The 13,049-nt window shown below is 38.3% G+C and overlaps 3 protein-coding genes across 5 annotated transcripts in view; 1 reads left to right on the top strand and 2 right to left on the bottom strand.

The window, feature by feature from the left end:
• Nucleotides 1–658: 658 nt before the first annotated feature.
• LOC120745414 (E3 ubiquitin-protein ligase TRIM35-like) lies at nt 659–4,472 on the bottom strand. The gene has a single exon (XM_040050240.1). It carries the CDS (start codon nt 4,311–4,313, stop codon nt 2,874–2,876), a length of 1,440 nt encoding a protein of 479 aa, XP_039906174.1. The 5' UTR covers nt 4,314–4,472; the 3' UTR covers nt 659–2,873.
• Nucleotides 4,382–13,049, top strand: part of LOC120745413 (sushi domain-containing protein 2-like) — a 114,283-nt gene continuing 105,615 nt past the window's right edge. For 2 of the 3 annotated variants that reach the window (XM_040050238.1, XM_040050239.1), the window contains exons 1-4: nt 10,716–11,024; nt 11,586–11,784; nt 12,023–12,171; nt 12,479–12,830. In XM_040050238.1, coding sequence (XP_039906172.1) covers nt 10,958–11,024; nt 11,586–11,784; nt 12,023–12,171; nt 12,479–12,830 — 767 coding nt within the window. In that variant the 5' untranslated portion in view covers nt 10,716–10,957. Of the gene's footprint in view, nt 4,387–10,715; nt 11,025–11,585; nt 11,785–12,022; nt 12,172–12,478; nt 12,831–13,049 lie in introns of those variants that run through there. The other variant, XM_040050237.1, reaches the window with a different exon arrangement.
• Nucleotides 6,981–10,591, bottom strand: si:dkey-174n20.1 (uncharacterized protein LOC796174 homolog). The gene is made up of 4 exons (XM_040050241.1): nt 10,214–10,591; nt 9,782–10,024; nt 9,054–9,356; nt 6,981–8,209 (listed from the first exon to the last, which is right to left on the bottom strand). The coding sequence occupies exons 1-4, from the start codon at nt 10,332–10,334 to the stop codon at nt 7,950–7,952; spliced, it is 927 nt and encodes a 308-aa protein (XP_039906175.1). The 5' UTR covers nt 10,335–10,591; the 3' UTR covers nt 6,981–7,949.

Here is a 13,049-nt window from a genome sequence, read left to right on the forward strand (position 1 = left end):
TGCAATAAATGCCAGATTCCATATTTTGGTGAAGCAAAACGCTCTCCCTTCTTGTCAGCTGACTCTTTAACTAAACCCAGATTCCAGTCAGGATGGTCTCCCACCTCCACCTCCCAGCTGTGTTTCCCTGAGCTGAAACCCTCAGAGCCAAAAACAGCAGCATACTTTGCTATTCTATGGGTCTCTTTCATACTTATCGAAGAGGAGATGAGATGCATTTGCTGCTATTTCACTGACTCTGCATGTCAATGCTATGCAAAATATAACTGCACAATAACTTTGGTGACAGATCAAACAGATAATTCAGTCAGTCAAGTTTGTCAGCTTAGAATAAAAAAAAATTAAAATAAAATAAATAATAATTAAAAAAAAACCCACACAGCTTCCATCCAGACTATTGATCAGGGCTGCACATTTAGGACTGAAATGGCACAAATATCTCTAATGAATCCCACAAAACAAAAAAGATTTTGATTGTACTAACAAAACTGAATACATATATATACAGCATGCAGTACAGTCAGTACTGACATGCATAATAAGCAGACAACAGAAGAAAATACATCAGTATTTGGTCGTTTCTACACAGTTGTAAATTACATTGTATTTCAAAAAATAACAGACCCAAATGCAGACCCTCGAGGCAGGGACAGGGTTTACAAAAGGTGAGCCATTTATTAGGCTGGGAGAAGGTAACAAACAAAGGCAGGCAGATACCAAAGCAAAACTTAACTAGATCAAAAACCTAACTAAAATGGGAGAAACTAAATGCTAAACCCAAAGGACAAAAGAACATCAACTGAATATGAGAAACCTCAAGATGGGATAACCAGAATGTGGGCATCTTGAAAACCAGGAAACGTGACGTGAACACAACAGACTACCCGACAATAAATGACAGAAAACTCACACACTAAATACGCAGGAGCAAGGGAACATGAGAGAGAGCACAAGAGAGAGACATGATGGGCTGGGCAAACATGGAATACACATGACCGTCAGGGGTGACATGGAATGACACACAGGAAGGGGAGACGAGACATCTCGACAAGACAACAAGGAAACTAAAATACCGTACAACTAAACAATAAAGAGAACTCAATAATCAAAAAATAGAAAACCAAAATATTACAACACACAAAAAAAACACCATAAACTCAAAAGGCCAGGTCAAATGACATGAAACAATGACAAATCCATTGTTTTCCATAACTGAATAACTTGACAGTGAGTTCTGAATAACTAAACAGACTAAAACAAAAGCAGAAAATGTTTAATTCTCCAAAGCAAATTCAATCTCCATCCATCCATTTGCTTCCACTTCTCCTTTTCAAGGGTCCGAGGGGGCGCTGGAGCCTATCCCAGCTGTCTTGGGGCGAGAGGCAGGCAAAATCTCTTTGGTCATTATAAAGGCTTATAGGCATATATCAGTAAATATATTGTTTTGAACTACATTAAAGATTTTGAATCTTATTTTAGTCTTATCATTATCTTATTCTATTATTTTTGTTTGATATTTATTTGTAAGCAAACTTACAAATTCAGCATCAGAACAGAATGCAAACGTTCCACTTTTGTCTCGTCAGTCCACAGAATTCCTAAAAACATGCAACAAGATGTTTGTTTGTTTTTTGACAAACGTGAGATGAGTCTATGTGTTCTTTTTGGTTAGCAGTGATTTTCACTTTGGAACTGATCAAGTATATGTATTTTTAAAATTGTTATGAATATGAAAAGTTATAAATACTTTACTAAATGTCGTAAAAAAAAAAGTGATTCGAAAAAACATGTTTTTGTAAGTTTTTGAGCTAAATGTGGAAAAATGTTGCCGTTAATTTCAGCATGTTTCACTTTACAAAAGTACCCCCTTTTTTAGCAGTATGTACCACACTACATTGTTTATGTTCTATACATTTTACATTGACATTATTCTGAGTTCTTATTTTAATTAAGCAAACAAATAAACAAAACCAAAGTCAAGAAATTGAAAATTTACTTGAGAGTGGAGATTGAATTTGATTGTCACACAGTTTGCTGACATGTTGTCCAGTTTCATTCAGGTCATGAGAGTTTTTAACTGAAAAATGTAGAAAGGTAAATTTCACAAACAATCAGACTAGGATAAGATACTTGTTATAGCATATTTACACCATAACCCAAAATCTGGAAAATATGTCTCACTTCCCCCCCAAAAAAGGCCTGCATTAATGCTTTAACATCTCAGGCTCTGTTTTAAAAGTATAAAAAACTAGCTTTGAATTTAATCATGTAATGGGTTAGAAAACATTGTTTTTCTTATAATCTTTATCGTTATATTGATTTCATGTTCCTTTAGTTTAACTGACAATCTGAAGATAGAAAATAATTCTATTTTTTAATTAAAGATGTAAAATATGTACCCCTATATGGTGAACGTTGGTGTCTTTTCATGCCTTTACTTGACTAGATTAAATCTTTATAAAAAATAATAAATTTCGTTTAATACTATTTAGCTGCAACTTTTACTTCCAGATTAAAATATCAGCAGTGAATATTAATTTCCCCCACATAAATTCAAAGTCTTGTCATTATATACTGGCCTATAGCCATATATTGGTAAATGAATTCTTTTACAATAAAGATGTTTTGTTAGAATCAGTTTTGTTCAATGTCAATTTTCTCCAGTTTTGAGGATTAAAGGAAAACATTTAGGATTTAGCATTTCTATTAATTGGGGATATTCTGTATTTTAGAACAAAAATAATTAATTTCTTCGATTAAGCAAAAATCGAATTCATTCTTTTACGAGTATTTGTGGTTTTACCAAATATAAATTAGTTACTTGAATAGAGTAAAGACTAGAAAAGCACCACACTGACATTTAAGAACAACAATCACTTAAATTTCAATGAAACCTCAGTCTGACATATTTTGATATCAGAAATTTTGGCGTCTCCTGCCTCTCCAATATAGAAATGTGGAAACAGTTTTTCAGTGAAAGTGTCTCTGTGAGTGCAGATCAGAGTCATGTCTTCAGGGTCATAGAAGGACACCTCCCCCCTGTCATAGTCCAGCTGGACTCTGATCCTCTGGAGACTCTTCTTCACTGTCACAGTCTGACCAACAACATTAGTGTATTCTCCAGTTTGATGCTCTAAACACCAGATTCCAAATTCTGGTGATACACAAGGTTCATTCTTATCAGCTGACTCTTTAACTAAACCCACATTCCAGCGTGGATGATCTCCCACCTCCACCTCCCAGCTGTGTTTCCCTGAGCTGAAGCCCTCAGAGCCAAATACTTCAGCATACATAGTGTTTCTCTCTGGATTATCAGGAAGCTGCTGCTCTGTGTCTCCACATCTCACACTGGTCAGATCATCAGACAGATAGAGACGGCAGTTTGCAGTGTTTGGGTCCAGAATGACAGGACTGAAGTGGACCTTCTCCTTCATCTTCTCCCACACTCTGAAGGACAGGTTGCCCAGGTGTTTGGCCACATCTATCAGTGCTCCTGAGACCAGCTGTGGATCTGACACTGAGCTCTGGGCTCTGGCTCTGCTCTGAGTGTCTTTATAACTGCTGAGGAATGGCACGCTGTGTTTCTGCAGCTCTTCTTCAACAGCAGAGATGCTGTCTGACAGAGAGGAGATCTGCTCCTCAATCATCTTCATCTCTCTGCTGATAGTCCTCCCCTTCTGCTCCTCTTCCTCCCTCAGAGCTGCCAGTCTGGACTCCTCTTCCTCTTTCAGGAACTGCTGGAGCTTGTTGAACTCTGCTCTGATCTGCCTCTCTGTGGACAACAGCTGCTTCTTCATGTGTTCCCTCATTTCATTGTAAGTTTCCTCCACTTGTTTGTATTTGTCCCTCTTGTCCTGCAGAGACTTTAAGTCAGATTTCAGCTGCTCCTTCAGGTCACTGACTGCTTCTTCTACAGGAACCACTTTGTGACTCTGGTGGAGAGAAAACTCACACACAGGACACACAGCTCTGTCTTCATCCTCACAGTACCAGTAAGGGACGTCTGGATGTTTATCACACACCACCTCCTCCTTCTCTTCCTCCTTTTCTTTTTCTGTCTCACGTGAGCTCTCACTGTGCCTCTTAGCAAAGGAGTCAGCAAGTTCTTTGAGAGCAAAGTTCATGGATGGTTCATCTCTTGAAGATTTTCTTTTACAAATGGGACAGTTTTTGTTTTTAGTTTGTTCCCAGAATTTCTGCAGGCAGCTTGAACAGAAGCTGTGGCTGCAGCTCAGAGACACAGGATCTCTGAAAGTCTCTGAACACACGTGGCAGCTCAGATAGTTTTCAAAAAGTGCGAATTTCTCCGCCATTTCGTAAATTTTTTTTATGACTCACCGAAATACGACCTCTTTGCTTGATAATGCCGCCAAATTGTGCTCTTCGGTACAGAGCTCAGGTTTTAATGTAATGGCGCCTCCAGTGTATTGAAACTCATTTCAGTTTCATTTACTCTGTTATGGGCGGAGCTGATAGTAATGGACTTGCTATATTCCCACCAGATGGCGCCATTTCTGTGTTACAGATTTTGAATACCCCACCAAACTTCCTCTGATGCTCCAGAAAAAACATTTAGCTGAACCAACATTAATATGCGTCGTTGTTTAAATTCTGGTTTGAACTCAGGCTGCACCGACCTACCTCTGTACACCAAGGATCGACATTCAAATATAGCGTTATTCGTGTTATTCATGGCACAGCAGTTAAAAAAAGGGCAAACAATCCTATATTAATACATTAATATTTCAATATATTACTGTATATATTATAATGACATAATCGTCCACAAAGAACAACTACTACACACGACCATTTAATTCTCTCGCTTTTCTGTCTCACATGATGCTTTGTCTCCCAGCAAAGAATTTCTTTCAGTGTAAAGTTCCTTCCTGGAAAATCAAGATTTCTTTTCACACATGGGACAGTTTTTTCCCCAGTTGCCAGAATTTTTTATATAATATTTATTATTCCAGTAAAACTCTTACTGAGATTCATAATATCAGGAGACAGGACTGATAAACTGGTCAAACTAAACACAACATCCAGATAATATGTAATAATGTACAGTCCCAATCAAAAGTTTAAGATCACTTGAAAAATGGCAAAAAATATTATTTTGCATGGTTGGATCTTAACAAGGCTTCAAGTAGAGCTTCAACTTACAACAAGAAGAAATGGGAGTGAGACAAAACATTTGGGCATTTAAAAAAAACTGAAACAGGCAGTTTTACAGTTGATCCAAAGTTTAGGACCACATGCCTTTAAATGTAAAAATGTGAATTTATTGTCATTATCTTTCAGGTAGTCACTGTTATGATGTTCTAATGGCAAAGGCAAAAAAAAAAAAAGTTCCCTTGAATGTGGTCAGGTTGTTGAACTGCATAGGTACGGTCTCTCGCAGTGTGCCATTGCTGCTGAGGTGGCACAAAGTAAGACAGTCATTTTGAATTTCTTAAATGACCATGAGAGTTATGAGACAAAAAAAAGTCAAGTGGAAGACCCACAAAAATTTCACCAGCACTGAGCCGAAGGATCCAATTGTCATGCACTGTGTGCGGCAGGCAGGTAGGGGAGACCCAATGTGCAGACTCCAGGAGGTGAAAAGTGCACTCAAAACAACTTTATTGCTGGAAACACGCAAAGCTAACAAAATACAAAACAAATTACTGTGTGGCAGAACACACAGTATGGCATGAGGGAGATCACAACACAGACCAAGAAAAACACAGGGCTTAAATACACACAGGGATAACGAGAGGATGGGGAACAGGTCCTCAGCGGCCGTTTGACGCCCCTGCACATCCTGAAGCCCCATTGTTCCACTGAAGGAAAAAGCACCCCAGACCATTATGGCGCCCTGTCCACAGTGGTGATTAGAAAACATCTCAGGTGGAATCTGCTTGTCATGCCAGTAAAGTTGGAAGCCATCAGGACCATCAAGGTTAAATGTTTACTCATCAGAGAATAAAACTTTCTTCCACCTTTCAATGTCCCATGTTTGATGCTCTCTTGCAAAGTCCAAACGGTTATTTCTGTGACGTTTAAGGAGACAAGGCCTTTGGAGAGGTTTTTTGTTTTTGAAGCCCTTCAGTCTCAGATGCCGTCTGATGGTTATGGGGCTGCAGTTGGCACCAGTAATGGCCTTAATTTTGGTCGAGGATCATCCAGTGTCTTGATGGACAGCCAATTGGTGTTAGGGTGCCTGGGTGGTCCACCCAGTGTGTTATGATCCAGGTGAGTGCTGGTGTTTTTCCATTGTACCTGTTTTTCCACCTTGGGGCAGAGCCGTGGTGTCTACACACATTGGCGACACCTGTATGTAACAGGTCTGTGATGACATAAGACCAGCGCTCACAATCACTCTTTGTGAGATCATCTGCTAACCGCTGTTAATGAAGGCTGCCACAGTCAACGTGTTTAGTTATTGTTGCGTTGACAGTGTTTCTCTCTCAGTGTTTCTTAACTTAAATGATATTTGGAAATTCATTATTAATGGAAAACACTCTGTCCTTTGATTTTACTAGTACTTTTGACAGAACTAGGTGGGGCTGAAAACCTGTGCAATGTTCCCATCAGACTTTGGCTTTTAGGTTTATTGTGAACTCAGACCTGATGAATTGAACAAATGTGGAAAACCTACTTTGTCACAGCACAGATACCTGTGATGAAAATAATGAATGTAAAGTGAATTTCAAATTCATTTTTGGTTTTAGTTTTAGTACTGACAGCTTTAATATCCTGATCTTTGCTGTATGCAGCATCTTAATAAACAACAGACTCCTCATGTATTTCCCTTTAGTTTGTGTTACTAATTTCTTTCCCAGTTGTATAAATTGGATGATTTTCTATGTGCTCCCCTCATTACCTTTTTTAAAAAGTGAATTTAACATACACTAACGTCTCACTGTATTTATTGCCTGGTAATATACGATCCAATATAGACATTCTTTGCTTTTTAAAAACCAACCAAAAGTTTTAAGGCCTAAGTGCTTCCAAGCCTCTCATATGCAGTGCATGTATGGATAAAAAGCTACTTCTAAACAAAAAATAACTTAAAATACATTTTACCAAGAAACAAGAAATGAAAAAACTCTAAATGTTAACAAACCGATGGTGAATTTACCCCTAAAACAATCTGTAAGGGAAGTGTTAGCTTTGCTTTACCTGGTGGATATAAACACAGAGAAATGATGTCCACACAAATTCAGATGAGTTTTTGCTAATTAAATATAATATAAGTAAGAAATGAGAGTTAGCAAATCAGCCTTGATATTGTTTAGGTGGTCAGACTGCTTTATATGCATGCACAAGCTTGTTCTTGTTCCACAGCAGTAAAACACCATTCTTCATCAGTCTTTCTCCAGTGTTGTCACCACTTGATTCTTATATTTGAAATATCCTTTTCAATCGACTCGCTACTTATCTCTTTGTTTGATTTACAGTGTTTGTGTTTTTATGGTCTGGAGCTCCATTCAGCAAAGTTGAGAGTACTCAAATTAGCTTCCCTGGAGGAAAACTGACACCACATCTTCTTAACAGCCCAGGGTGCAATTTGATTCATTAACAATTTAAAAACCGTAACACTCCCTATGAAGAGCCTTTAATACAGATAGATATCTCATACTATTGTGGTTGCTTTATCAAAATATAACCCGTCCTGTTTGAACAATCACCACATAAATTATGCTAAAAATCAAGTGTTTAAACCATGAAGTCACTGATTCATTAAATGAATATTCATGTACAAATGCAAGAGAAATAAGGCAGAGTAAGTCTTCCAAAAAAATTTGTGTTTGTAAAATAAAGTATTTCACTTGAAATACACAAGTACATAAAAGAGAATTTACACAGCAAAATGTTCACGAAAACATAACAAAATCTGCTTAAATAATATAGAAAAAGGACAAGAAGGGGTGGGGTCATTTCAAAAGTGCCTTCAGATTCCTCAGTTAAGCCAGCTTCACCAGTCTCTCACTGGCCTCCCACAGCTTTTTGGCCACACCTGCATCTTTTGCAAAAGGGCGGAGCACTGCAGGTCGGCAGTCGACGAAGTACCCCCCGCTGTGTTTGGCAGCTTCATCTGACACGGCACAGTAGATGACAGTCTGAGCTCCAATCTCACACGGCACAAAAAACATCCACATGATCACCTGCATCAGCATCCGGAACAGGAAAGAGTAGTGGCATGTCCAGCTGCTTTGCACAAAACCTGGAGTAACATAAAAATCCAAGATATGAGGATAATTATTAACTTTTTAGGTCTTTAAATAGTTGAATGACACAAGTTTGTATTTTTGCCTCTGTACATCACTACAATGGATCAAACAGTCAAGATGCGGTGGAAGATTTTGGTTCTGTTAATTTCAGCTGTCATGCATAGGTACAATTTTTTTCCTCATCCAGGTAATTAAATAAAACGAAAAATCATAATCTCCTATACTGCTATTCTTTCTGATTGGTTTCGTGAGCAAAGGTGGATCTGACTGAAAAACCATGGATTATGCTCATGTGAAACGTGATTCATTAATAACACGGCAGACCCAAACGGTTATCCCAAAGCAAACCCTGCTTTATTGCCTTCTCTGACTCTAAAGACACCATAATTAAAAAAAATAAAAATCAACTGCATGTTTCATTCAGTAAGTTGTGAAACCTGCACTTGAAACCTCAACAGGTTGTTCAAGTCATAGATCAAGAAAGGTGAAAAGTTTTTTCTCAAAGACTAAGCACTTATTTTTGCAACCAGGAGTCGCCCCCTGCTGGCTATGAGAAACAATGCAGATTTAACCACATCCAACATTGGTCTCACTTTTCAAAACCAGAAGAGACTTCCCAAATATTGTATAAAAAGGAAGGGGAGAGGGTGGTTTTTTTTGTTGTTTTTTTTTACAGTAAAACTGCAAGCTCTGTTAGGAAAATGTTCCTCTTGAAGGATAAAGATGGAAGGGTAAAACAAAATCTCTTTATAATTTTTAACCATTCTACCTCAAGGCAAATTATAGAAAGACATAATAAAAACTGATTAAAGAGAACTGTTGATAAAAGGTTTTTACCAGGGTGCACAGCATATGAAGTCACTCCTTTCCCGTCAGTGATGCGACCCAGTTCCTGACTGAAGTAGATATTCGCCAGCTTGCTGCGGCAGTAGGTGAAGAAGGGAAGCAAGTTGTAATTGAGGTCCTGGAAGTCCAATTTCTGGTATTTGTAAGTGGAGCATGTGAGGGTCACCACCCGGCTGGGGGCACACTCCTTCAGGCGAGGAAGAAGCAGGTTGGTTAGAAGGAAGTGCCCCAAGTGGTTGACGCCAAAACACATGCTGAAGCCATCATCCGTCCAGTCAAGGATGCTGGGCATGCCTGCACAAAGAGAAAGAAAGAGGTCAAAAAACAATGAGATGGTGAGGCAGGAAACAGGTGACTAAAAAATCCTGCTGCTTTTTTTTTTCCTTTCTTTTTTTTTTTTTTTACATACAGTGTATCTACAATACAGATGTTTATGACAATGTGTGCTGGGAAGCATCTGTAGGTTTAAAGTAAAACTATCAGTCTACAGTCTGAATAAGCTTCTGCTGTCACTGCAAACTTTTCTATGCAGGATTTTCTGCACGACATCAGCAGCTTGCTTCTTTTGGATCAGACATGGAAAAACAAACCTAAATGGAGTAAGCTAATCAACTCCAATCCAAATACGATTTATTAAAAAGGAATTAGTTCCTATTCTATATATTGCTTTTGATATTGTTTCATAGATCAAGAGACCTAAATGTGGTTGACACACGCACCTGCATTATTGATCAGGATATCAAGCCTCTTCTCTTTCTGGAGAAAGTTCTTACAGAATTCCCTCACTGAGCGCAGGTTGGCCAGATCCAGCTGCATGTGAAGGACGTTCAGACTGTGACTCTTTAACTTGATCTCTCTGACGGCCGTCTCGGCCTTGTCCGGGTCTCTGCAAGCGATGACGACACGGGCGCCTCTCAGTGCCAAGGCAACAGCGGTCTCCTTACCTATACCTGAATTACCACCTAGGAAAAATGATAGGACATTTATATATTAGTGTTTATGTGAAATCTATTACTGTAACCCTGCTTGGAATAATCTAAGTTTTATTGTAATATTATTTAGTATTTTGACTTCTATTAAAAACTTAAACCCCACTAACACTGCATCAACAACAAAGCTTACTAAAGGTGTGTGCTGCCCCACACATTTACCTGTTATAAGAACTGTTTTACCATCAAGTCTTTTCAGGTCGGTGAAATATCTCCTCTTTTTCATCCATTTCAGAATGAAGAAAAAAACTAAAGATGCGAGAATTGTGTAGAAAACATACATTTCCCAGCGAGCAGTCTCACCGACACTGATGTCTACAATCAGCTGATGATGCTGCTAGCTGGTTAGCTTGTTAGCTAGATGACTGAGCGCAAAGTCGCATTTCCCCCCGTTATTCTGACATTTGGGTTCGTTGTCGCGGTAAACGTAGGAGACAGGAGATAAAGCAGGGCGAATTTCAGACACAAATATAGCTTGATTCAATACAACAATCCAATGCTGCCCATTTCGAGTCATTTGCAGGAAGATGCGAGGTGTGCGCATGCGCGAACCGCTCGCCCTAAAATCTCGCGAGTTTATGCGTGGATAAACCCATATGTTAGTGGAGTGAACCAAGCACGAGTTAACGGTTAAAGTTGTAACTTTAAATAGCTGAAAATGAAATTAAATACGTGACAGTGCGAGTTTTGGAAAGAATATATACATTTTGTTGGTTTCCTGTAGGAAAAATAAATAAAAACGTCAGACCTTAGCGTCTGTTAATCAGTACCTCGTGATTTAGAGCTATTACTAAAGTCGAATACTTAATTTTGTTTGCTACCTCAAATGACCTTTGGCAGACTTTCAGCTAAAGATGGTGTAACACAGGCAGGAGCGTGAACGTTATTTTGTTGTCCAAGCTAAAGATGAGGAGAAACTTTAAGATATTTTGTCTCAGTGGGCTTCTTATTGTTTTCTCATATAACACAGCTGGTAAGTCATTTTCAAAGTTTTTCATTAGACAGATAATCAGAAATTACGCGCACCTTGTAATGTAATGGAATGTGGCTGTGCTGTTGTAATATAAATTCGATATATATTTTGAGGTATGATACGGAAGCGTAGAGCTGCCACCCAGGCAAAAGAAATACACTTGTATTTTAAAATACAAGTGTATCACGTTATAACGTGAAAGGTTTATTGTTCTAACAAGATACTTTTCCTGTTTGTACAATATACTTTTCACGTTTGAACAACATAATATCACGTTATTACAATATAATACAATATAATATTTATATTGTACGAACGTGATCCTATATTGTACGAACGTGATAATTATGTATATTGTAATAACGTGATATTATGTTGTTCAAACGTGAAAAGTATATTGTACAAACATGATAGTATATTGTACAAACAGGAAAAGTATCTTGTTAGAACAATAAACCTTTCACGTTATAACGTGATACACTTGTATTTTTCTTTTGCCTGGGTGGCAGCTCTACGCTTCCGTAGTATGAAGTGCAAATATTTGTTGTTACTATTCATTAGGTCAAACATGCAGGGGACGCTGTGGAGATGTACTGGAGAAGTGCTCCTGCCATGCCACCTGTATGTCTTTGACGAGCTGCTGTGCAGACTACAATCAGTCCTGTTTCCAGGTGATCCCTTATTCCAGCTCCATGCTGGGCGGAAAAGCGCTCAGGATCCTCGGATTGGACCTTCATCCCCATGGGCAGCTTCTCTGCAGGTGTGTTTTTGTAGTATAAGAGTGTAATCCTCAATTGCTGAAAGGTGGTCTAAGATGTTAACATAGCTTACTAAACTGTAAAGGTGAAAGGTTTGGCGTTTATGTTTATACACTAAGCGTGAACGGAATCTAAGGTTTGTAGTCGGATTTCACTAGTCTCTCTATATTTGTGTTTTCCATTTGAATCACACAGTTCTTGTTACTAATAAATTGTGTGGTTTTTTTTTTTTTTTTGCAGGTTTAAAGGTGAAATTTTACGTGATGGATTTATTGATATTGAGGGCCGTGCATACTGTATTTCTCCTCTGTTGTATGAGACGGGTTGGATACCATTTGATGTCTCAACAGATGGCATTAAGTTTGACAGATCTGCACAGTATTTCTCAGGTAAGCTGCTGAAATATAAAGCTGTTAATGTCCTGTCTCTAAACTGATCAATATCTAAACCTTTTTGGGTATACTGTCTATTAGGTTGATTTAGAAACTATAGAAAATATTTTAAGTGCTATTTGAAGAAGACTTTATTGCAGATACAGTATTTTAATTCCCACTTCCCCAACTAGATATTGGCCAGTGTGAAAAAATTAAATAATATAGACACATTTTGCAATTATTCATGCTGCTTCCAATACATTATTAAAACTGTTGCTACAACTTGTGAATTACAATTACATTTGTTGTGGTTAACTATCAGTCCATCCAAGTAAAGCAGATCCTGCTTATAAAGTTACCCTGGTGAATGCAATGCAGTGGCAATACTACGGCACGCCGAATGTGGCAGGACGACTTGAGTTCACTTGGAATAGTTCTTTGATCAGCGCAGAGAAGGTCAACATAGAGCTGTGGGGTTACAGAGAGTTTAAAGCAAAAGAAGAGACAAATGCATCAGCCCTTTTAGAGGCAGAGCTGCGGTATCTGTATTCTCTTGGAAGAAATCTGACCAACACTGGTGCCTTCAGCTTCATCCCTGAGCCCAAAGAGGACTACTCTGACTGGGAGTTGGGCAATATCCGCATTACTGCGAGTTCTAACATAGAAGGAGCAAGGTATCTATAATACATATCAGGCATTGGACATGTCATATTTAAACATTATTTTGTCCCATATTTGTAAAGTCTTGCTATAATGCTAACAATTTTGCATCATTTTCATAGTTGTTAAAATTCTAAGAATGAGGTGAAAAAATGTGAACTGAAACTATTATGCTAATTTCAAGTTCTGTATTGTTATTCTTGCATGACTCCCAGGTCAAAATAACGTTTGTT

Source organism: Simochromis diagramma, unplaced genomic scaffold, assembly GCF_900408965.1.
Source record: "Simochromis diagramma unplaced genomic scaffold, fSimDia1.1 OVJJ01000131.1, whole genome shotgun sequence".
Classification (NCBI taxonomy): Eukaryota; Metazoa; Chordata; class Actinopteri; order Cichliformes; family Cichlidae; genus Simochromis; species Simochromis diagramma.